General features: G+C 38.1%; 2 protein-coding genes and 1 long non-coding RNA gene across 4 annotated transcripts in view; 2 read left to right on the forward strand and 1 right to left on the reverse strand.

Moving 5' to 3' along the window:
- Window positions 1–1,956: 1,956 nt before the first annotated feature.
- Window positions 1,957–15,807, reverse strand: LOC104864294. Of its 2 annotated transcripts, XR_004518264.1 has the most exons (3): window positions 15,665–15,807; window positions 10,371–10,470; window positions 1,957–2,135 (listed from the first exon to the last, which is right to left on the reverse strand). It is a non-coding gene; the product is annotated as an uncharacterized LOC104864294 (long non-coding RNA). The 2 variants fall into 2 exon arrangements; XR_780830.1 differs by lacking the exons at window positions 10,371–10,470; window positions 15,665–15,807 and adding an exon at window positions 5,514–5,551.
- Window positions 6,257–19,063, forward strand: Znf300 (zinc finger protein 300). Its single transcript, XM_010627196.2, has 6 exons — window positions 6,257–6,422; window positions 7,096–7,232; window positions 7,916–7,954; window positions 15,354–15,480; window positions 15,721–15,831; window positions 17,284–19,063. The coding sequence occupies exons 2-6, from the start codon at window positions 7,215–7,217 to the stop codon at window positions 18,834–18,836; spliced, it is 1,848 nt and encodes a 615-aa protein (XP_010625498.1). The 5' UTR covers window positions 6,257–6,422; window positions 7,096–7,214; the 3' UTR covers window positions 18,837–19,063.
- LOC104864296 (interferon-inducible GTPase 1) overlaps window positions 15,757–22,517 on the forward strand; it is a 23,454-nt gene continuing 16,693 nt past the window's right edge. The window contains exon 1 of the mRNA XM_010627197.3: window positions 15,757–15,831. Coding sequence (XP_010625499.1) covers window positions 15,793–15,831 — 39 coding nt within the window. The 5' untranslated portion in view covers window positions 15,757–15,792. The remainder of the gene's footprint in view (window positions 15,832–22,517) is intronic.

Raw genomic sequence — 22,517 nt, forward strand, 5'->3', positions numbered from 1 at the left:
TGTTCCTTTCTTCCATTCCTGTTTTCTTTTGTTCTTTGTATTGGTTTGGTAGTAGGATGCTCTGATTCCTTTCTCTTTATGTTTTGTGTATCTCCTAGAAGTTTCTAGTTTGAGATTTCTATGAATCGTATATAAAATATCTTATAACAATAATGTCTAAATTCAGATAATGCATTAAAATTACATACAAAAGTCTACGTTTACTTCTATTTGTGCCACATTTATACCATTAGTGTCACATTTTACACTTCTTCATAATGTGTAGCTATTAACCAATTTTTAGAGCTACAGCTGCTTTTAATACACTTGTTTTTTAATTTTTATACTATAGTTTGTAATATATGCAGCTTTATAATATTATAGTATTCTTATGTATACATGTATGTCTAGATGTATAGATGTATGTTTATCAGTAAGTTTTATACACTGATATATTACTATTTATCATCCTTTTGTTTCAAGTTGAAGAATTCTGTTCAACACTTCTTATAAAGATGGTCTTGTGATGAACTCCCTTAGTTTTTATTTGTCTTCAAATTCCTTTATTTCTCCATTGCTGAAATATGTGTGTGTGTGTGCTTTTTTTTTTGTTTTGTTTTGTTTTGTTCTGTTCTGTTTTGTTGTTGTTTTGTTTTTGTACCAGGGATCAATCGTAAAAGCCTGCACTTGTGAGGCAGGCGGCAGACCACTGAGATAAATCCCTGACCCTATGAAAGATGTTTTTGATGGATACAGTATTATTAGTTGGAAGTTCATTTTTTGCTTATTCCTTTTATTTATTTGCTTGCTTGCCTGTTTTTTGTTATTGCTAGTTTTTTCTGTTACCAGTTGGAATATGTTATCCCATTCTCCTGGCTTGCAAAGTTGAGTAGTCTGCTAGTAGACTTATGGTAGATCCATTGTATGTGACAAGTTTCTTCTCTCTTGCTGCTTTCAAAATTCTTTGTCATTGACTTTTGACAATTTGATTAATGTGTTTCAGGTTTGATTTTTTTTTAACTAATCTTGCTTGCAGCCCTTTAATATCCCTGGATTTGGATGTCTATGTTCCTCTGACATTTAGACAGTTTTCAAATAATATTTCTTAAAATAACCTCCTGCACATTTTCTCTCTTTCCCTGGTAATACCATAATTTATATATTATCCATTCTAAGGTATCCCATAGGTCCCTTACACTTTCTTCATTCTTTTTTCTTTTCATTCTTCTAATCAGCTAACTTTAAATGTCCTGTCTTTAAGTTCATTAATATTTTTCTACTTGATAAAGCCCTTACATTGAGTTTTTCAGTTCTATCATTGCATTCTTCAGCTGTAGGATTCTCTCTGGTTCTTTTCCACAATTTGTATTTCTTTATTAAACTTCTCCATTTGTTCATGCATTGCTTCCTGATTGTATTTAGTTAGTTTATTTTCTTTTTTGCACCTAATTATGCAACTTTAGGACAATTATTTGCAATTCTTTTTCAAGCCATTTGTATGTTATCACTTTTTGACATGGCCTATTGGAATTTTATTAGTTTCCTTTAGTGTTATCATATTTGCCTGATATTTTGTTTTCAGTTGGCCTTGCACTCAGTTGGTCTGTGCATTTGAAAGACTAAACCCCTCTCTGTCTTTACAGACAGGTTTTGAAAAGTTGAAGCCTACTTCTGTTTCTAGACTGATGAAGTTGCCTCCAGGATTACAGTTGACTGAAGTTGTATCCAGGGCTTGTAGCTAAAGCTGGGTGTGCAGTGGGGACCACAGTTGGAGAGCCTGTTACTAGGGCCTCTACTAGACATAAACTCTACTTGATACTTAGATGGACTGTTCTATTTCCAGGAACTTGGTTTGTGGTGCTGGTGCTGACATGAGGGTCCACTTCAGGTTTCACAGTTGACAAGCTGGCTTGTTACTATGTACCTTGACAGATGTGGCTTCCTCTGGATCTCTGAGATGTTTTATTTTGGATTACTGGGTGGACCCTTGGGCTGACTATACTTCCTCTGTTGGTAACTAAGAGGGGCTACGACTAAGATACAGGGTTATTTCCGCGTTCAGAGCTGCGACTGAAACCTTCAGGCTTATCTTCACTTAACATCATGGATATGCATGTCTCCTGGTTGGTTCCCCGGTAAACAAGACTGCTTTCAACCTTCAAATAAAAAGGGTGAGTCAATTTATAAGGCTGTTTCAAGATCCACAATGGAAATGAGTTCAACTCTACTATCAGCCTGCAATAACACTGCTAAATGTGCCTCTCCTTGGTTCCTCAGGCAGACATACTGTTTTCAGTCTTTAGCCAAGAGGGGCTGGATCTGAGATTGAGGGCTGTTTGAAGATTCACTATGGAATAGTTTGTCAATCCTGTCACAGAAATACAGATGGACATGTCTGTTGCAAGGACTCCAGGTGGGTAAAACTGCTCTCAAACCACAGCTGAGAGGAACCAATACCAGGCTTCAGTGATATTTCAAAATCTGCTGTGGGACTAATGTTGACAAGCCTAACCTGGAAACACTAGCACATAAAACTCCACAGTTACATATACAGTCAGGATTTCTCCCAGACCATAGCTGAGAGGGGCTAGAGTCAAGATTCAGGGCCCCCTCTGGGGGTAAAAGTCAGAAGCCCCATTTCAGTAGCACAAGCATCTGTCAGTTCCCTGCACTGGCAGGATGACTCCTGCTGTGGTAGAGAGGGACTAGAACTGAGACAGGGTTCCTTCAGAATCTGACATGGGATATCTGCAGGTAGCAGAGATAGGCAAGTTTCCATCTAGGTCCTATGTGAGTAATATTAACCTAAGACAAAACTAAGGGTGACTGAAGCCAAGTTACAAGGTAAATATGGGTCCACTGCCAGAACTGATATTAGCAGGCCTAGCTGCTGAGACACTAGTGTGCATGATTCCACCCAGACCTCTTGCTCAATGGTTTTGGCAGCAGCCTCAAGGCCAAATATGGTTGTAGCTAAGCCCTTCAAGGAATATACCATTTTCAGATTTGAACCTGCCATCATGATCATGGATCTCACACCTAGGTTTGGGTCTACACTCTCAAAACATGTATGCTAAAATGTTGGGGTCAACTGGAGTTTCATAACCTCCTATCTGAATCCCAAGGTTCCCATGACTATCTGTGCACAGCTCAAAATGCTTCTTATTGTGGGGAGATATGATCAGAGTACCTGCTATACTGCCATCTTGTTCAACGTGTATTATTTGAAGCCATTAAATTTTGGGGTAATAACTAACAACACCACTAATAGTGTTTTATTTGATGGTTAACTCTTCCATTATTTTTTACCTTTAAGGAAATATACATATGTAGTGAGCATATGTGTATATAGTTAATCCTCATGATTCACAAATCCCACAAGTGCAAATTGTCTTACTAAAACTTACCTGTAACGTCAAAATCAACATTTATGATATTTTTAAATCATTTGCCAATACATGCAAAGCAGTGAAAATTTTGATATCTCTCATGCACATCTCAGCTCTGACACAGAAATGACCAGAGGATGGAAACAAAAGGAGCAGTGCAATAGAACACAAGAAGCTGCAGCCCTATAACTAGATGGAGGAGATCTGAGTCTGTTTCTGGCATCTGTTAGTGGAAGTGACTTTGGGTAATTCCTTTAACATTTCTGAACCTTGTTTTATCTGTTGTAAAACAAAATTTAACAGTGTAACTCATTTTTAGGATTTAAAATTGTAATCTCTGTGACCTACTCCCCTTGGAATAATGGTTCACTATGTGCTATGTACCAATTCATAGAAGATAAGTAATGTGAATATGGAGAATGCACTATATACCTATTCATTAATTTTTATATTTTACAAAACTAAACAGTTATAACATACTTTTTTCCTATTTTATGCTTAAACATATTAACATTATATCCTGAAGCTCACATCCTATTAGTATATTCCTCCCCCAGTACTATGTTTTTAAGTGTATACCATAATTTATACAACCAAACCTCTGTTGTTGGTTGTTTGCTGTTTTGAGTATTAAAAAGTCTTACAATGGATAACATTTTGACTTTTTTTCTGCTAATAAACATTTGAGATATATTCCTCAAGCCAGGCTCTGAATCATAAAGTAAAAGTTACATAGTGTTGTGGTTTTAGAGATGAGGTTCTTTGATAATCATTCCCTTAGGAAGTAGAGCTCAATTCCCATTTCTTTGACTGTGGAGTGTCCTTAGTGACTCTCTTTTAGTAAACAAAACACAGAAGTAGAATACAAAACAGATTGTGGTTTCAGTCATGTGTTCTCTTTCTTCTTTGACTCACTTGGTCTGTACAGAAATAGCTACCTATCATCAAGCAGCCTTGGAAGGAGGGATGACACCATGTCATAAGAATAAAGAGGCAGCCTATTGAAAGGTCCACCTGAAGAGTAACTGAGGCCTGTAAGCAGCCATGTAAGTGAGCTTCGATACTGATATTCTGAGGCCTGCCAATAGTCATTTGCTGAGTATGGAAGCATATTCTCCTCCAAGGATGTCTTGAAATAACTGCTGCCCTGGTCTGTGGTTTTACTGTTACCCCAGGGACTAAACCCAAACCACCCAGCTAAGCTACTTCCATATTCTTGACTCATAAAAACTATGAAATAATAAATGTAATTTCAAGCTTCCAAATTGTGAAAAATTTGGAATAGTATTGCTAGATACTGCCAAACCTTCTACAATGGAGACCTCACCTCAATTTAAACTTTCATAGTTACATCAATCTGTATTGATTGGCGTGTGCTTACAACAGTGTAACCACAAAGGGCAAGACTGTATTCTTCCTATGTAAAAAGCTGACTTAGTCTTTGTTGTATTCCTATAACAAAATACTGAGCCTGGACACTTTATTAAAAATAGAGGCCTATTTGGCTTATTAACTGGCTTATTTGGAAGATCTGAACAGCGTGGCAGCAGCATGTGGCAGCGTCACAACACTGCAGAGAAGCTGAAGGGGAAATATTCTCATTCAGGGCAGCACCAACCACATGGCCTCACTTTAACGACCCACTTTTGGGAGAGCCATTTCTAACCCTCTGATTTGTTTTCACCAATCTTTAGTCAGGCTTCTCCTGTGCTCCCAGCAGACCTCTACACTTGAGCTCACCACCAAGTTTAAGCAGTCTAATCACTGAGTTGCATGCCCAACCGCCACAATAGTCTTTCTGCCTCTCCTTTGCTAGGTTCAGATTTGTTTTGTTTTTTGTTTGTTTGTTTGTTTGTTTTTTTGGTACCAGGGATCAAACTCAGGACTTTGTGCTTGCAAGGCAGGTGACAGCACCACTGAGCTAAATCCCCGGCCTCAGATTTGTTTTATTTGACATGAGAAGTAGAATTGCTAAATGTAAAACTCGCCGCTTATTTAATTATATGCCAAAAATCACGGCCTATGTGAAAAACTATGACTCAGAATTGTAACCATTTACACACACGAAATATCAGGTTAGTGTTAATTTAAGTATAAAAACTCAATATAAGGTGTTGCATTTAAGGTAAAAATTTTAGTACTCACTTTCTGCAGCATCTTTTAAGTTCTTTCTTTTTTAAATCTTGTCAGGTTTTTTTGTTGTTGTTGTTGTTGTTGTTATTATTATTCTTTAAACTCTTTTGCCGTCTTTCTTTTCACATTCTTTCTTCACTTTGAAGACACTTTTCTGTCTCTCCTTCGCGTCCGTCCTCCGCAGGCCCCCACTCCTGCCCTTCAGGACCCAGTCTCCCCTCACGCCCGCGCCTCCCGCTTTCTTCTTCCGCTGCGGCCCCTCGCGCGCGCCTCTCCGTTCCTCAGTTCTCCTCACCTGACTCTAGTTTCCGTCTGCCCCTAAAATGTTTTCCCGTAGTTACAATTTCCCTAGAAGAATTCCTTATAATTGTTGTTAGCACAACTACAGATGGTTATTGTCGCTCATTCCTTCCGTCCCCAGATTTTGGCCCCGGCCGTGGAATCTCCCGAGAGAGGACCGCATCGTGGACGAACACGTTTGCTTGGAATCGCTGACAAGAATAGTTTACCATTCTAAATGTTTCCTCTCTCACCAAAATCTTCTTTCTGTAAACAATGGTATCGCTCCAACTACTTGTGCACCCCTGACCCTCCAAAACCGCTCTTTAAAAGTTCGCAGTTTACTGACAAAGTAGTCTTCTTTCCAGTCATATTCTGGCTGAGGCACCGCTGCTTGTACGGAACCGTCAGGGCTCAAGATGGCTGCTCCCTTCGGCAAGGTGCCTAGGAGCAGCCATATTGCCTCCTGAACAAAGCGCTCAGTACGGAATAGCGCAGACTCTGATCCCAGCGCGAGCTCACCTACAGGAAGCGGGAGAGAACTCACTGCTATCTTGACCCCTCTCACCTTTAAGCTGTACTGGGCTTCTCGGGGCCTGGTAATCGAGCTGGTGCTCAGAAGAGCTACATGTGCACTGATGAGTGAGTTGGTGGGCTTGGTATTGGAGGGGAGGGATCAGTGAGGGCCTATGATAGATTTTTGGTCATAGGTAAGAGATGATGAATTACTATTAGGCTGATTTGGGAATCAAGGATGCACTGAGCTATTTGATTAACAATTGGGATATGATGAGGTGATGGGGTAACTGTGTGATCAGGCATGGAGTGTACCAGGTGAACTCCCTGTTAGGGGTAACCAGGTACAGTGATTTAGAACCAGTGATTTGTGTTCGGACACTATGGACTACATGAGAGCATCTGTGTAGGTTACGTGACTTCCAGGCCCAAAAGTTCCAACATTGGGAGGTGCGCTTTTGTGGTCAGAAGATCATGGTGGTCATTCCCAATTTTCTGAGGAAGGCTTTAACTTATATTAAGTTTCACAGGTCATAGGCAACTTTTGAGTACTTAAAAGGTCAAAACCCTCTTCACATCTTTTCTCATTCTACCATTGCCCCCTTAGTCTCATGCCCCCCAATAATGATCATTTTAAAACAGGACCAAACAAATCAAAGGGGATAGGATATTGTGAAAAGTTGATTTCAGTCCTCTTCTTTCATTGAAATTATTTTATATTTTATACAAGAAATGTTTATTGAGCACATACTGGGTGCATGGACATTCATATAACTTTCTTTTAATTTTTTTCTTCCAGATATATTCTGATAAGGCCTGGTATAGCCCATATAAAATATTAATCATCAGCCTCCCTGTCAAAGGAGCGCCCACTTCCTCTGAACCAGTTCAACCTTCTCCTCATGACTCCTTCTGGAAATGAGAAATATTCACCAGGTTTGTTCCTTCCTGTATCATGGTATATTCCCTTTTGTGAGTGATTCCAATTTATCGTTTTTGTATGCAGCCAACTGCATTATTGAATTCAGCAATGAAAGAGCAAAAACTCTTAAAATTAACATGTTAGACAGTGAATATTGATTCAACAGAAAACTTTGCTAAGGCAGGGGAGAATATGAGAGATCTTGGGAGATTTTTGGAATTTGAGCTGGTTCTTTCTGGGGTCTAGGGGGAAAGATTCCACAGGTTTTCATTAGTAACTACCATTCTTGTTACCAGAAAACTCCCATCTGCAGTTAAATCTTTATGGATTTATCCACAATTATTTTCTTTTGATAATGTTCTACAATAGAATTGCTGCTTCCCAAAAGGAGGAATAAGTCATTAGTAAATTAACTGGAAATGTGTCTCTACATCAATTTAAAAACACATGCCCGTGTTCTTTAAATAAATAATCATCAGCAATCACGTTGTAAGCAAAGGAGGCGGGAAACTGATTGGTCAGCACGTTCTTTAAATGGTGCTTGCTGATGTTTCTGTAAGGCTCAAACAACCTTCTCCCCTATGGAGGTCATTATCCACTTGACTTCTGATGGAAATTGTTTCTAGGATGTGGAAGGAGCAGAATGGGTCTGGGCTGTGAAAACCTGATTCTGATCACCTGCTTTGTTTTTTTTCAGGCATCTGCTCTTTTGGAAGAGCACAGAATGAAGTCCCAGGTGAGCCGCTTTTTAAAAATTAAACTCTTTTGTTTTCCGTACAGTCAAATGTAAAGTATAGGTAGCTAAAATTTGGATTATGGAAAAAGCAGTAAGAATAAAAATCATAACTTTAAGTTGCTGAGTAATATGTAGAAACCTGGCTTGAAACCATTTTTATAAATTGTTGCATCAATTTTCATGTCCATTATTACAGACATTGACAGCTATATCCTTAAACCCAGGTAGACAAATTTCTTATGGGAAGAAAATATTTCTTGTCATGTAAGACTAAAAAGAAAAATTTGTTTTTGGGTCTTTCACTAGGTCACAGAGTACATAGTGTTCAACACTCCTTTAGTAAATACAACAGTAGTTGTCTTATAACTGTGTCTCTAAGTTATCTGTTTTTAGAAAATACCAGTCTTAGTCCAAGTTTTTGGAGCAAGGATTGGCAAACTATCCCCAGAAAGCCAAACCCAGTTCTTCACCTGTCTTTGCGATGACTTGTTGAGGCACAGCTATGCTATTGGTTTACATATTTTCAATGGCTGCTTTTGAGTTACTGTAGCAGAGTTAAGTATTACACCAGAATCATGTGGCTTTGCAATGCCAGAAATATGTACTTTACTTAAAAAGTTTGTGGGCCCATGCCTTAGAGGAGGAAACCCACTATAGAAGTTTCCTACAGTCTGTTTTGGTTTTTTTGTTATTGTTGTTTTGTTTTGTTTTTGTACTGGGAATCAAACTCAGGTCCTCACGTTTGCCAGGCAGGCACTGCACCTCTGAGCTGTATCCCCGGCTCTACAGTCTACTTTTATCCAGAGATGAAATCTGGGTAGTATAGGATAGACACATTTTTAATGCTACTCCAAAATACATTTTTCTCTCAAAAAGCAATTCTTGAGTTATATTTATCTGGTAAAGTTTTGGAGGGTAAAATTCCCTGATGCCCCATCCTTGTTGTGCTTCCAAATTTGTAGGATTACTTTTCAAAACTCTTCCACTTTAAAAAGCCTGCATTAGTTTTATCTTCTCTCTGTCAGCATTCATTATATTCAATGGTATAAAACTAGAAACTATGCAAAGAAAAGTAAAAGCAGAGAGACCTTTCAACTTAAACTCTTCCTAAGTGTTAATTACTTGTTTTGCATCTTCCCAATCTTTTTTGGTATAATTGCAATTAACTATATGTGAAAGTACAAATAGGAAATATCTCTTATTTTCTTCTGTTTTTCTTTTGGAAAATATTATTACAATAAATATTTTGTTCTACAACCCACTTTTTAACTTGCTGTCCAGTATAAAGGTTTTTGTATGAATTGTATTTATCTTCTCATATAATGCATGGAATTCTCCTTTATTATTTTATCAGATGTAAAATGTTTCCTTGTGGCCTGGCTGCCTGGGGTTGTGTCCTCATATGTAAGAACAGCAACTATAATCTTCCTAAGATTGTTGTGAAAATTTGGGGAGTAAAAAAAAGCATGCCTAGCCCTGCAACTAGGACATGGGTTTTACTGTATGCATTAGCTCTTACTATATCATCATCGTTCTCAAATCTTGAATGTGCTTTGATAGTAGGAGTCTTTTTGTATATTTTAAAGAATTTAAAAACTGAGTTCTACTGAGAAAAGATGAGTTTTTCTCTTGCCTGTCAATATCTTTAGAGCTGTGTTGTCCAATACAGTGGGCACAACTAGTATGTGGTTATTAAGCACTTACAGTTGGTTAGTCTGAGTAAAATATGCTTTGAGTGTGATGTATTGAAATTTGAAAATATACTTTTTAAAACTCACTAACAGTTTTTAAAGACTACAAATTGAAATATTTTTGAGTGACATATTAGGATAAATATGTCATCAGAGATGACTTTTTTGATGTAACTCCTAAAAATTTTAAATGACCTTTCCAGTTAACATTATATTTCTATTAGATAGTATCTTAGTTACTTTTTCATTGCTGAGACACAACACCTGACACCCAAAGTTAAAGGAGGAAAGGTTTATTTAAGCTGTTTACAGAAGTTTCAGTACATGATCAGCTGACTGTAAGGCAAGGTAGCTTGGCAGAGGGGCATTGCAGAGGAGAAACAGTTCATGGCAGGCAGAAGGCAGCAAAAGCATCCAAGCATCAAGCCCAAGCAGCCAGTGACAAACAACTAGCAGCAAGCCTCTTTCTGTTCCTTTTCTTGAATCTAGAATACTTCCTCTTAAGGTGGATAGCTCTCACACCCTTAATCTTAGTACCCTTAATCCTAGTATTGTATCATGAATCAATCTCACCATCACACACTCTAGATCCGGCCACCTCTGCAGAAGCCCCACCTATGCCCACATGAGGCTTTGGCGGGAATCTAAACACAACCCATAACATTCTCCCCCTGGTCCCCCAAAGACTCATGCACATCCCTTTATGTAAAAGACATTTAGCCTACCTCCAAGAGTTGCCAGAGTCCGAACAGTTTCAGCATTGCTGAAAAGTCCATGTCCAGAGTCTCCTCTGAGATTTAAGGCAAATTCCTTACCTGCAAGCCCCTGCATAAGTGAAAAGAAAGTTAAACACTTCCACCCTACAATGGCACAAGATAAACATTTCTACTCCAAAAGGTCCAAATGGGAGGATACAAGGGAATGGGACCAAGACAAGTCCAAAACTCAGCAGGACAAACATTAAATCCTGTAGTTCTACTGCCAATATCCAAGACAATCCTTGGAAAAATGTGTACCTCCAAAAGACTTGGGTTAGGCACTGCAGATGGTTGTAGTTCCCACAGCTTCTCTCTTGGGTTTGTTCTGCTCTCTCCTTGCACTTTTCCTCAGATGATCCACGTTCCTCGCTTCAACCATATGGGGTCTCCCTTACACCTTCGGTTTCACACTCATAGCTTCATACACTGCCTTTTCAGGGGCACACTGCCTGGCCTCTTAGGCCTTCTTCTGAAATCTGGGTGGAAACTTTCCTGACCCCACAACTCTTGCATTCTACATGCACCTAAAACCAACCTCCAGTGGAAGATGCCAGGGTCAGCCACCAGCTGGAGCACTAGTCAGGCTTCCTTCTCTCTTGGCTGTAGGGGTCCAGTGTCTATGAACCAAATCTCAAGGAACAACTTCCCTAGGCCACTGCCATTCTACAACGTGGTTCTCTGGGGCTCTCTTCTAAAGCAAAGTCCTTCACTTTTGCAATTTTGAGGCTGCAAAGGGTGGAGTCCTGCTGGTTCTTATGATGTCTTCAGACCATCTTTTCTATTGTTTTCTTCTGAAATACTTGCCTTTTTCCTGCTAGTCTTTTCAGTGTACAATTTCTCCTTTGTTCCATCTTCACAGGCTGCAACTTCACTGGAGCTTCTTTTTGTGGCCAAACTCAAAATGTTTTAAATCATTCTGCGTGGCTCTTTGTTCTTGATTCTCAACATAGTTTTGGCTAAAAGCCCCAATGTTAGCCATGCCACAGCCTCAACATTAGACTACCCTGAAATTTCTTCTGCAATATTAATTAATTAGTTCAGTCTCCTTAATCTCAGCCTCAGACAAAGCTCTCTGGACATGAGCAAAATGTAAACAGACTTTCTGACAAGGTATACATGCATTTTGTGGAGTCCAACACCCAATGTAGTCCTCCTTCCCAGCAGAAACCTCCTGAGCCTGATCTTTACCAGCAGCATTTCTTTCAGCATTCTGGTCTTTGGATCTCTAAGCAGAATGTCTCATCAAGTACAGCTTAAGTCGTTCTAGGGCTGCTTATTCAATCACATCTCCAAACCTTTCCAAACTCTTCTCACAAGCCAGCTTCAAAGGCTCCTAAATCACATGGCCAGGTAATGCCATAGCAATGATCCCACTTCTCTGGTGCCAAATTCCATCTTAGTTACTTTTTGATTGCTAAGACAAAATACCAACACCCAAAATTAAAGGGAGAAAGGTTTATTTTCACTCACAGTTTGTAGAGGTTTTAGTCCATAATCGGCTGGCTCCAAGGCAGGGTGGCACAGCAGAGGGGCAACACAGAGGAGAAACAACTCACAGGAAGCAAAAGTGTCCAAGCACCAAGTCCAAGCAACCAGTGGCAAACAAACCTCTTTCTGTCCCTCATCTTGTATCCAGGCTACCTTCCCTTAGAGTAGATAGCACTCACACCCTTAATCCTAGCATTGGATCATAAATCAATCCTAGCATCACACACAATAGATCCAGCTTTTTTTTGTGAAAAAGGCCCACCTGTGACTGCTCGGGTGAAGGGGGGCTTTGGGGTGAATCTAAACACAAGCCACTAGAGAATGAGAACGGCTTGTTTTTGTTTGTTTGCCCAATAGATCTGGCCACAACAGCTGATTGGCTGATTAAATATTTGTTGCTTAAGAAGGAGGCTTTTTTTTTTCCTATACCATCCAGAAGTAAAGTCATCACTTTTCACACAGCCTTTCTTTTTAGCTCTAATATGTACCCTCTTCGATTCTTTCATCTTAAAATGGCACTTCCATTCTCCAAGTCTCCCATGCTATTGAAAATGTTTGCAAAATAACCAATTTCCACTGATTATACACTACAGTTTTCCCAAAATTAACAAAATTTATACTTACTTAGTATATTGAAGCATTTGAGTATCATCAATGAAGCAAATGTTAAAATAACATTAATTTTCCATCTAAGTGTGTTTCTTCTATATTCCACATTTGTTATCTTTCTCATGTTATTACTCTTCAGATCAGAGGAATGTAATTGACCAATTTACAAAAACTATTTTTAACTAAACAGAAGTTTTCACTTATTTTAATTTTTGTAATTTTCATTCATTCATTTTTAGCAAACATTTCTTAAGCACCAAAATTATGTCATATATATTAGTTAGCTGTGACTGTCTCAACAAGAGTCCTTTCCTGAGACAGAATACTGCAGAGAAAAATGAGGTAAAGAGGTATGGAAATGAAAAAACAGATCTGTTACAGACAGAGGAACAGTGTGCTGTTATCACAGAGATAGCAGAGCAACCAGCTTTGTAAGTTCAATTATGGAGCTTTGGGTCATAAAGGAAGTGTGTGAAGATGGAAGGAACATTTGTAGAAGTAAAAGACACAAGGTAATTTTGGGAAGGCTAAGAATTTCAGAAAAACTGAAGTGAAGATTGCTTCATGGAGAGACTGACTAAGGGTGGAGCATTGAAGTGATAAAATAAGAAAGATCATGTGTACAATATCCAGGAGGCAGTTTGCAGTATGGTAGTTAAAAAGCAGACTAACAAGTCACAGTAGAACTTGTAAATCTGAAAGTTAATCAGTCATATGCTCAGCGTATGACCTTCGGCAAGTAGTTAATCACTATAATCCTCAGTTTTCTCATATGTAAATTAGGAATATTAACAGTGGTGCTGTCATGGTCAAACTGAATTCTTGGTAGCTTAATAGTATATATATACTACTGGATATGGCATGAGAGAAAATTTAAAATTAAAGTGATTGAGATAAAACTGTTCAAGGAGAGAAACAACAGAGGCTCTTAAATGAGGAAATGTTGATATTTGAAACATTTAATTAGTTTTCATTCTCAAAGCAGTGCTAATAATAATGGAATATTGAGGAAAATACTAAAAAGTAACTTACAATTAACTAGTAATTTAAAATAACAAACCATTCTGCTATTTGATTACTTTCTGCAACAAGATGACGATTATGAACATAATGATGACATTGATTCAAGTAGACAAAGCCCCTCCAGAGACACTGGCTAGCTGTGTCCTTAACCAAATCTTTTATTTTGATGCCAACTGCTCTGTTTAGATATTTGCTTCATGAATATGTCCTGTACATTTTTTTCAGGCTTTTTTTTTCATTTTGTTGCCATTGCAATTGGTGTATTTCCTTATATTACTAACTGTTGTGCATAAGAGCTGTGAAGTTTGGACAAAGCAAAGATCTTTTTCTGCCAAAATGAGATTTTGATTAATTATCTTCAAGAACTCTCTGTGATTTTCGTGTGTGTGTGTGTGTGATTTCCTAAATGTATTTTTCTTCCTCTTTTTGGTTTTTTGCGTTTTTTGGGGGGAGGTGATTGTTTTGTTTTGTTTTGTTTTGTTTTTTGAGACAGGGTTTCACTACCTGGAACTCACTTTGTAGCCCAGGCTGGTCTCGAACTCACAGTGATCCTCCTGCCTCAGCCTTCCAAGTGCTGGGATTAAATCTTCCTCTTTTTTTAAATGTTTCTTTCTCAGCTTTATAATTATGAATAAAAATTCTTTCTAACATTTCTGTTACTTCTGTGGTCTCTGGAACTTTTAAAGTTTAAATTTTTGTTGCATGAGAATATTTGTTCTGTTTTTCAAGGAAGTAAGATGGAGTATATTAGCCATAGTTTGCTAAGGCTACCATAACAAAGTACTACATTGAGTGTCTTAAATAACTGCCATTTATTGTCTGACAGTTCTGGAGCCTTGAAGTGTAAAATCAAGGCATCTTCAGGGTTAGTTCTGCTGAGGACTGTTCAAGAAGAATCTGTTCCAAGCTTCATTCCTTGGCATTTTGATGGCCATCTTTATGTCTTTGCATTGTTTTTCCCCTGTGCTTGTCTGTCTCTGTATCACATTTTCCCTTTTGACGAGAGTATCATATTTGGTGTAGGACCCACCCTAATATAACGAGTTGTATCTGCAGTGACTCTGTTTCCAAGTAAGGTCACATTCTGAGGTACTTAAGGATTAGGATTTTAATGTAATATTTTAGTAGATTCATTTCAACCTAAAACATATTGCTTCAGTATTATTTCTTTGCTGTTTAGTCATTTAAGAAGTATTCATTGAATAATCTTTCTTCCTCTCAGTTGTTCAGATGCTATCTTTTGTCTTCGTGTCTTTGCTCATCACTGAGAACCATTACCTGACACCTAGGACATAAGGAAGATAGATTCATTTTGGCTCCTGGTTATAGTCCATGGTTGGTCTCGCCAAGGAAGAAACAATATGGCAGAAGACCATGGTGGATGAAAAGCTGCTCATGTCGTTGTGACCAGGCAGTGGAGAGAAAACAAAGGAGCCAAGGAGAGAGGCATAGCCTTCTAAATCACACCCCCAGTGATCTGCCTCTAACCAGGTTCCACCTCCTGACAGCAAGTCAGTTATAAACCTATCAGTAGACTAATTCATGGATGAGTATAGCACCTTCGTGATCCAGTCACCTTCCAAACACAGAGGGTGGAAGAGGGGATACCCAGATCATAATACATTACAATTTATTAAATTGCCAGGTACACTAGCTAGGTTTACTGCTTCCCTTTTCCTGATCTGTCTAGCTTTTTTTGCTTAAGACCGGATGCAACATTGTTTATCAAAAACACTATAATGCAAAACTAGGTGTGGGTATACTTTGGGTACTATAGTAGAAATGGTAAAGAATGATCACTTCAGACTGAACAGGAATGCACTCTTACAGGGGTTAGTGTCATTCAAGGATGTGGCTGTGGATTTTACCCAGGAGGAGTGGCAGCAGTTAGACCCTGCTCAGAGGACCCTGTACAAGGATGTGATGCTGGAGAACTACAGTCACCTGGTCTCAATGGGTAAGGATAGCTTCCTCGCACAATTTAGAGTTGTCCAGTCAAGTGCTTTTCTTTATCAGTTACTGTATTTAAGTGGTTAGTGACATATATTTACTTTTATGACTGTCATACCTCCTCAAGTAGGGAACATTACTTTGTTGAAAGCTAACTGGACAGCTTCATTATAAACCATCTGAAATTGTACCTTCTCTTCTTCCTTTGATATAATTAATCCAGATTCTTCACGATTTCATTTCATAGGGTATCCAGTTTCCAAACCAGATGTCATCTCCAAGTTGGAACAAGGAAAAGATCCGTGTGTCATAAAGAGAGATGTACCAAACTGGACCTACCTGGGTGAAAATCACAGAGGTAAAAGACAAAGAAAGTGACATATCAGTTTGTTTGATTGATTTTTAATTGACTGGTACCTAAAGCTATGGCGTATCCTAATTTAAATCTCCTATTCTTTATTCTTATGCTGAGAATTTAGTAGGCATTCAAGAAATACTCTTTGTAGGCATTTAGTAAACATTCAGTAATTAATTGAAAGACCCTTTCCATGGAGAACTATTTCTGATTTATTTGCTCTTTAGATAGATGTTAGATAGATACATTATATGTTTTTTATGATATGAAAGAGATTTAAAGGTGATTGAAGGCAAAATCTTTCTAAGAATATAGGTTGTATTTTACAGGGTAAAATTTCCTGATACATGACTGTGCACAATTAAATGTTTTACACGTTGAAAGAAATTCAGAATCTAAAGTGGTATAGCAGAGCCGGGCGTGTTGGCGCACGCTTGTAATCCCAGCACTCTGGAGGCTGAGGCAGGAGGGTTGCTGAGAGTTTGAGACCAGCCTGAGCTACACAGTGAGTTCCAGAGCAATCTGATCTACCTAGTGAGACCCTGTCTCAAAAAAACCAACAACAACAAAAAATAATAAAGTGATACAGCAGAATTTGACAAGGTATTTTTTAGAGAATGCAGCTGTTACCTGTTCTGAATGACGTAAGTTGTGGTGAGGCTGCTGGAGACAAAGGAAGGCTAAAATGGTATAGAAAATAAAATATATGAACAAAATCTTGGCATTAGGAAGACACAGCTTTTCTGCAATTTGATAAATTTATCTGATGCACAAAGTTTATCAGAAATAGTGGAATTTATGTATTCTTGGTGTGAATCTGATACTGAATCTATAGAAGGATCTTGAGTTTTCTGCTGTTATACTTGTTAGGAAAATAGACAGAGGAGACTTAAAGTTGTTTTGTTTTTGTTTTTGTTTTTGTTTTGGAGACAGGGTCTCACTTTGTATTTCAGGCTGGCCCTGAACTCCCTATGTAGCCCAGGCTGGCCTCAAACTTGCAGCAATTCTCCTGCCTCAGCCTCCCGAGTACTGGGATTATAGGTGTGCTCCACCACACCTGGTTTACTTAAAGAGTTTTGCGTACAAAAGAGATCTTTCTTTGGAGCGGTGGCAGGATAATAGTTAAGTATGTATAGCAAATGATTTATAAGACAAAAGTATTCAGAAAGTATAAAAGATTTTATTCAGAAAGCAGTGGAAAGAAAAGATCCTAGAAGCATAATCTGAGATGAGAGTAATAAGAACCTAGATACTTTTCCATCTTCTTCAAGTCTAAATTTTACATGAATAATTTCTCTTCAAAATCCTTAAATATTCTACCAGTCATATGTTAGGCTGCACTTTAAGATGCATTTTTTTTTTTAGTTCATATACTATGTTGGATCATCCATTTGTTCCTCTGTTTGCACTCTTAATTGTCCCTGGTATCTTTTTTATTTTATCTTTTTTTTTTAGAAAGGAGGAATAACCTTCATAACTCCCAATCATGTATTTTGGGAGCTGTTTCATTATATAATCAGATACTAAAAGGAGTAACAAAGGACAGTTCATTTTACCCCATTTTAAAAGTCTTTCATGGTGATGGAAAGCTGCAGACATCTCAGGAAAATCAAGACAAACTTTTCAGCCAAGTTACATTTGTCAGTAGCAAAACAGTATTTGAAGCATCAAGTCATAAATATAATGCATTGGGGAAAATATTGCAAGAGTACATAAAGCTAGATATGCCAAAAGAAAGACTTCATAAATATGATCCATTCAAAAAGAATATAAGACCAAGTATTGACCTACCTAGTTGTAGTACAAGCAATTCAAGAAAAAACTTAGATGAGAGTTTTGATGCTGCAAAATCATCTACCCACGATGTATCTAATTCTAATCTTGAGAAATTACACAATGGAGTAACACCCTATAATGATAATCTATGTGAAAAGACTTTCCTCAGTAAACAATCTCTTATTCAATATCAGAATGTTGAAACGAAGGAGAAAACTTGTGTCTGTATTACATGTGGAAAAGCTTTTGCTAAGAAGTCACAGCTCATTGTACATCAAAGAATTCATACTGGAAAGAAACCGTATGATTGTGCTGCATGTGGAAAAGCCTTCAGTGAGAAGTTTCATCTCATTGTACATCAGAGAACTCACACTGGGGAAAAACCTTATGATTGTGCTGTATGTGGAAAAGCATTCTCTCAGAAATCGTCTCTCATTATACATCAGAGAGTTCACACTGGAGAAAAACCATATGAATGCAGTGAGTGCGGGAAAGCCTTCTCCCAGAAATCACCCCTCATTATACATCAGAGAATTCACACTGGAGAGAAACCTTATGCATGCAGAGAATGTGGAAAGGCCTTCTCCCAGAAGTCGCAACTCATTATACATCACAGAGCTCACACTGGAGAGAAGCCGTACCAGTGCACTGAATGTGGAAAGGCCTTTTGTGAGAAGTCCCACCTGATTATACATAAAAGAATTCACACTGGTGAAAAACCCTATAAATGTGCTCAGTGTGAGGAAGCCTTCAGCAGAAAGACAGAACTCAGTACTCATCAGTTAATTCATACTGGGGAGAAACCCTATAAATGCCCTGATTGTGGGAAAACCTTCTCCCGTAAGTCACAGCTCATCATACATCACAGAACACACACTGGAGAGAAGCCCTATCAATGCAGTGAATGTGGCAAAGCCTTCTGTCAGAAATCACATCTCACTGGGCATCAGAGAATTCACACTGGAGAAAAACCGTATGTATGCACTGAATGTGGGAAAGCCTTCTCTCAGAAGTCTCATCTCCCAGGACATCAGCGGATTCACACAGGAGAGAAACCTTATATATGTGCTGAATGTGGGAAAGCCTTTTCTCAGAAATCAGACTTGGTTTTACACCAGAGAATTCACACTGGGGAAAGGCCCTACCGATGTGCTGTATGTGGGAAAACCTTCATTCAGAAGTCACAGCTCACTGTGCACCAGAGAATTCACACAGTGATGAAATCATACTGAACTGACCACAGGAAAACCTTCAGAACTAGATCAGGCCTTAATAATTACTAGAAACTTGATAAGCATGGGGATAACATCTTTATAAAGTTGTACAAGGTAAATAATGTTTCTGGAGTGGTGATACCTGACTTTTCCAGCTAAGATGGTAGAAAAGAACTATGTAAGTAGACTTTTTAATTTTTTTTTTTTTTGAGACAGGGTCTCACTGTGAAGTTCAGGCAGGCCTTGAACTTACTGTGTAGTACAAACTGGCCTCAAACTCCTCCTGCCTTGGCCTTCCAAGTGCTGAGATTACAGGTGTGTGCCACCATGCCCAGCTATAAATGGACTTTTGATACAACATGTAAAGATTTTAAAGTTTTGAACTCATTAATCCATGGAATAAAACATATATAGAATATTGTCGATTTATATACTTCTTAACATAAAATATAATTTTTTTATAGAGGGTCTCACTATGTAGTTCAAATTGCCCTGGAACTCACTATGTAGCCCAGGCTGGTCGCAAACTCACAACAATCCTCCTGCCTCGGCCTCCCAAGTGCTGGGATAACAGGTGTGCACCACCACTCCTGGCCATATAATACCATGTTAATGAAACATTGAAATTGCCAATATATGTTTGGTGTAAGTATAACCACACAGTTCATGGAAGAAAGCTTAAGTAAAAATTCAACACAAAACACTGCTTATTGTTACTGTATTATAGGAAACTGCACGTAAAATTCTTATACAAAGATGGAAAGGTAGCTTGAGTATATTCAACAAAGATATAGACATATAGACATTTTCCATCTTAAGTATATAAGTTGATCTGCATCTCTGAAAGAACCCTTGAAATTGACGCATTTTGAGCATCCCCCATTACTCTCCCCAACCAGTAACTTAATGTGGAAACTTTGGTACTAAAGCCAGATTACATTGGGTTTTCATCCTCAGCTACTCACAGATTGTGTGACTTCAGGCAAGTGTAGCTCACTTGTCGGAAAATTTTTTTTCTTATCGGTAAATAAAATCAATGTGGAACATATATTCACCTAGTATTAGTTCTTTATCTTTCTATTCTCATGCAACAGGGTGCTAAGACTAATGTGTGAAATCTCTATCTGAGCTTTCTTTTCACTCCAAATACTGCTTTTGATTGCCTACCCCTGACTCATCCATCTTGCTCTCTGACCTTGATGGCCTTACTGTTGCTGTGATAAAATGATATTTTAACGCTTTTGGTTTTTTACATACATAAAATGGTGATTGTACTTAATGATCCTGCCTCGTGTCTCTTCAGCTTCTTCTAACCCTACCATAAAGCTCCAGCAGTTTTCCCTGGAAATTGAGCACAGTTAAAGAGAAAAACTCTTGAGGTGAAATGATACACCTTGCACCTGCATGGACTGGAGAATTCAGTATCTTTAAAATGCCTCCCCTCCAACTCTTGTGTTCCCATCGATTACGTTATAAGCAGCTTTAGCTGAACAACTCCGCTGATGGTACCCTGCAGGAGGAGCACATTTGGCAAGGGTGAAGGCATCTTTGTGGCAAAAGCAGCACCTCCACGTAATTTCTCATTGAGTCCTTCGCATTTCCAGCTCATCTGAACTCTTTCTAACTGACTAACCAGTCTATTGTGAAAATACAGGGCTCAGTACAGGAACCCTGTCAAGGAAAGGCTCAGGTGACAGGGATGTGGGAACTCAGTATGAAGGATTTCAGTTTTGCCCGAGTATGTATTGTTAAGGGAAAGGAGAATGAAACCCAAAGGAACAAGCCCATTTATAAATATAAAATTAGCTAATTTTTATCTTTATTAAGTTTATTGGTATATTTTAAGTATATAATACAGTTACATTCATCATTGAGATCTTGTACCTTTGCATGACCTGTCTTGGTTTTTATTTTTTCCTATTTCCCAGCCCTCCTTTCACCCCCTCCACTGTTCTCTGTTTATATAGACATTGTTTCCATGTTTTTCCTCTTCACCTATTTTTTCTTTTCATTTTTTACCTTTCCCCTACCCCTCCCACTTCCTCTACTCTGTTAGATCTTTTCTTCCTATTACACAATATCAATTATACATTTTGATCCTTATTTATACTTTGACTTTTTCACACCAGAAAAACTATTTGGTATTGACACGTGTGACTTATTAATTTCACTTTAAGAGAATCGCCTCAATGTGCATCCACTTAGCTATAAATATCTGTAGTTTCTCATTCTTTATGGCTGAGTAGTACTCCATTTTTTTAAACACACACACACATCTTCTTTATCCAGTCACCAGTTGATGGGCAATTGGGCTGTTTCCAAATTTTAGCTATTACAAACTGTGCCACTATAAACATGGGTGACCATATATCACTGTGGTATGATTCTTTGAACTCTTTTGGGAGATACCCAGCAGAGGGATAGTTGGGTCAAATGGAACTTCTAATTCTCATTGTTTGAGGTATCTCCATGTTGATTTCCACAGTGGTTGCACCAGTCTGCACTCCCACCAACAGTGGAGAAAGGTTCCTATCTCCCCACAATGCCGCCAGCATTTTTTACTGGTTGGTTTCTTGATAAGTTAGCTAATTTTATTATTAAACAACATCAGTAACAATGTTATATAGTATACAGGTAGCCAGGATCTGTCTATGAAACTCTAGTGGATTTTTAACTCTATTTATGTGGAATTAAAGGTACAGTTGTTGTAAATCATCCTGCTGTTGGTTATCAAATGACAGATCCTAAATTTTCATCATTACATAAACTGAGTTTACTCTAATGCTCTGTTCATCATTATCAACATATTCTATTGCTGTTACAATGTAATGAATACATCATTAGTTATATTCCTCATCATTCCTCAATGAAGTTATATCAGTTTAGTTTCCCACAATATTGAATGCATCTCATACCAAAATCCCAATAAGCTTTTAAAATGTCTTGACATTTAGTTCTAGAATGATATACAGAAAAGTTCCCAAGAAAGAATAATGAAGAAACTTTTGAACAAATTTGGAAAATGTACTGGATTAAGATTTCCTGTAAAACAATAATAAAAACAATATGGGTAGTCACACAGACCAATGGTAAAAGTGAATCTGAAAACAGAAAGTTATCTGTAGATACTTGAATTATGGCAAAGGTACCAGTCTAAAGTAGTGTGAGGAAAGCATGTCTATTATCTGGGTAAAGTAATAAGACCTGAACATCACATACTATTTATAAAATTGATTCCAGATGAAAGTTTCCAGGATTTTTTGCTTCATAGTACCACATCTCTCACCAAACAACTGGCTAAAGAGACACCAATGAGTAAAATGAGTCTCTGGTATTATCTAAAACACAGGAGTATGATAAACGCTTTCTTATTTCATGCACTCCTTGAAGATGCCCTCTTTTTTCTTAGCTGCGAATCAACTCAACATTCTTAACTCCAAAACAGTCCAACTGACCATATGTGAACATTTTTGCCTAGCTCCCTAGTCACACTGTTAAAGGTTATCATAATCTTACCATGTTTATATTTCAAGGCTACTTGTGAACACTGAAAATGAGCTATGTGCCAGGCATGGTGATGCATGCCTGTAATTCCTGCACTCAGAGGCTGAGGCAGGAAGATCACCACAAGTTCAAGGCCAGCCTGAACTACATAGCAAGATGCTGTCTCAAAAAACGAAAATATATATATATATATAT

The sequence above is a fragment of the Fukomys damarensis genome, unplaced genomic scaffold, assembly GCF_012274545.1.
Source record: "Fukomys damarensis isolate Sample0158 unplaced genomic scaffold, DMR_v1.0_HiC HiC_scaffold_3, whole genome shotgun sequence".
In the NCBI taxonomy this organism is placed as follows: domain Eukaryota; kingdom Metazoa; phylum Chordata; class Mammalia; order Rodentia; family Bathyergidae; genus Fukomys; species Fukomys damarensis.

What these genes read in the sequence shown, in the direction of transcription:
- Znf300 (XM_010627196.2), top strand. An exon ending in AGCACAGAATGAAGTCCCAG is followed by an intron (nt 7,955 to 15,353) that starts GTGAGCCGCTTT and finishes GCACTCTTACAG; the next exon opens with GGGTTAGTGTCATTCAAGGA. An exon ending in CAGTCACCTGGTCTCAATGG is followed by an intron (nt 15,481 to 15,720) that starts GTAAGGATAGCT and finishes TTCATTTCATAG; the next exon opens with GGTATCCAGTTTCCAAACCA.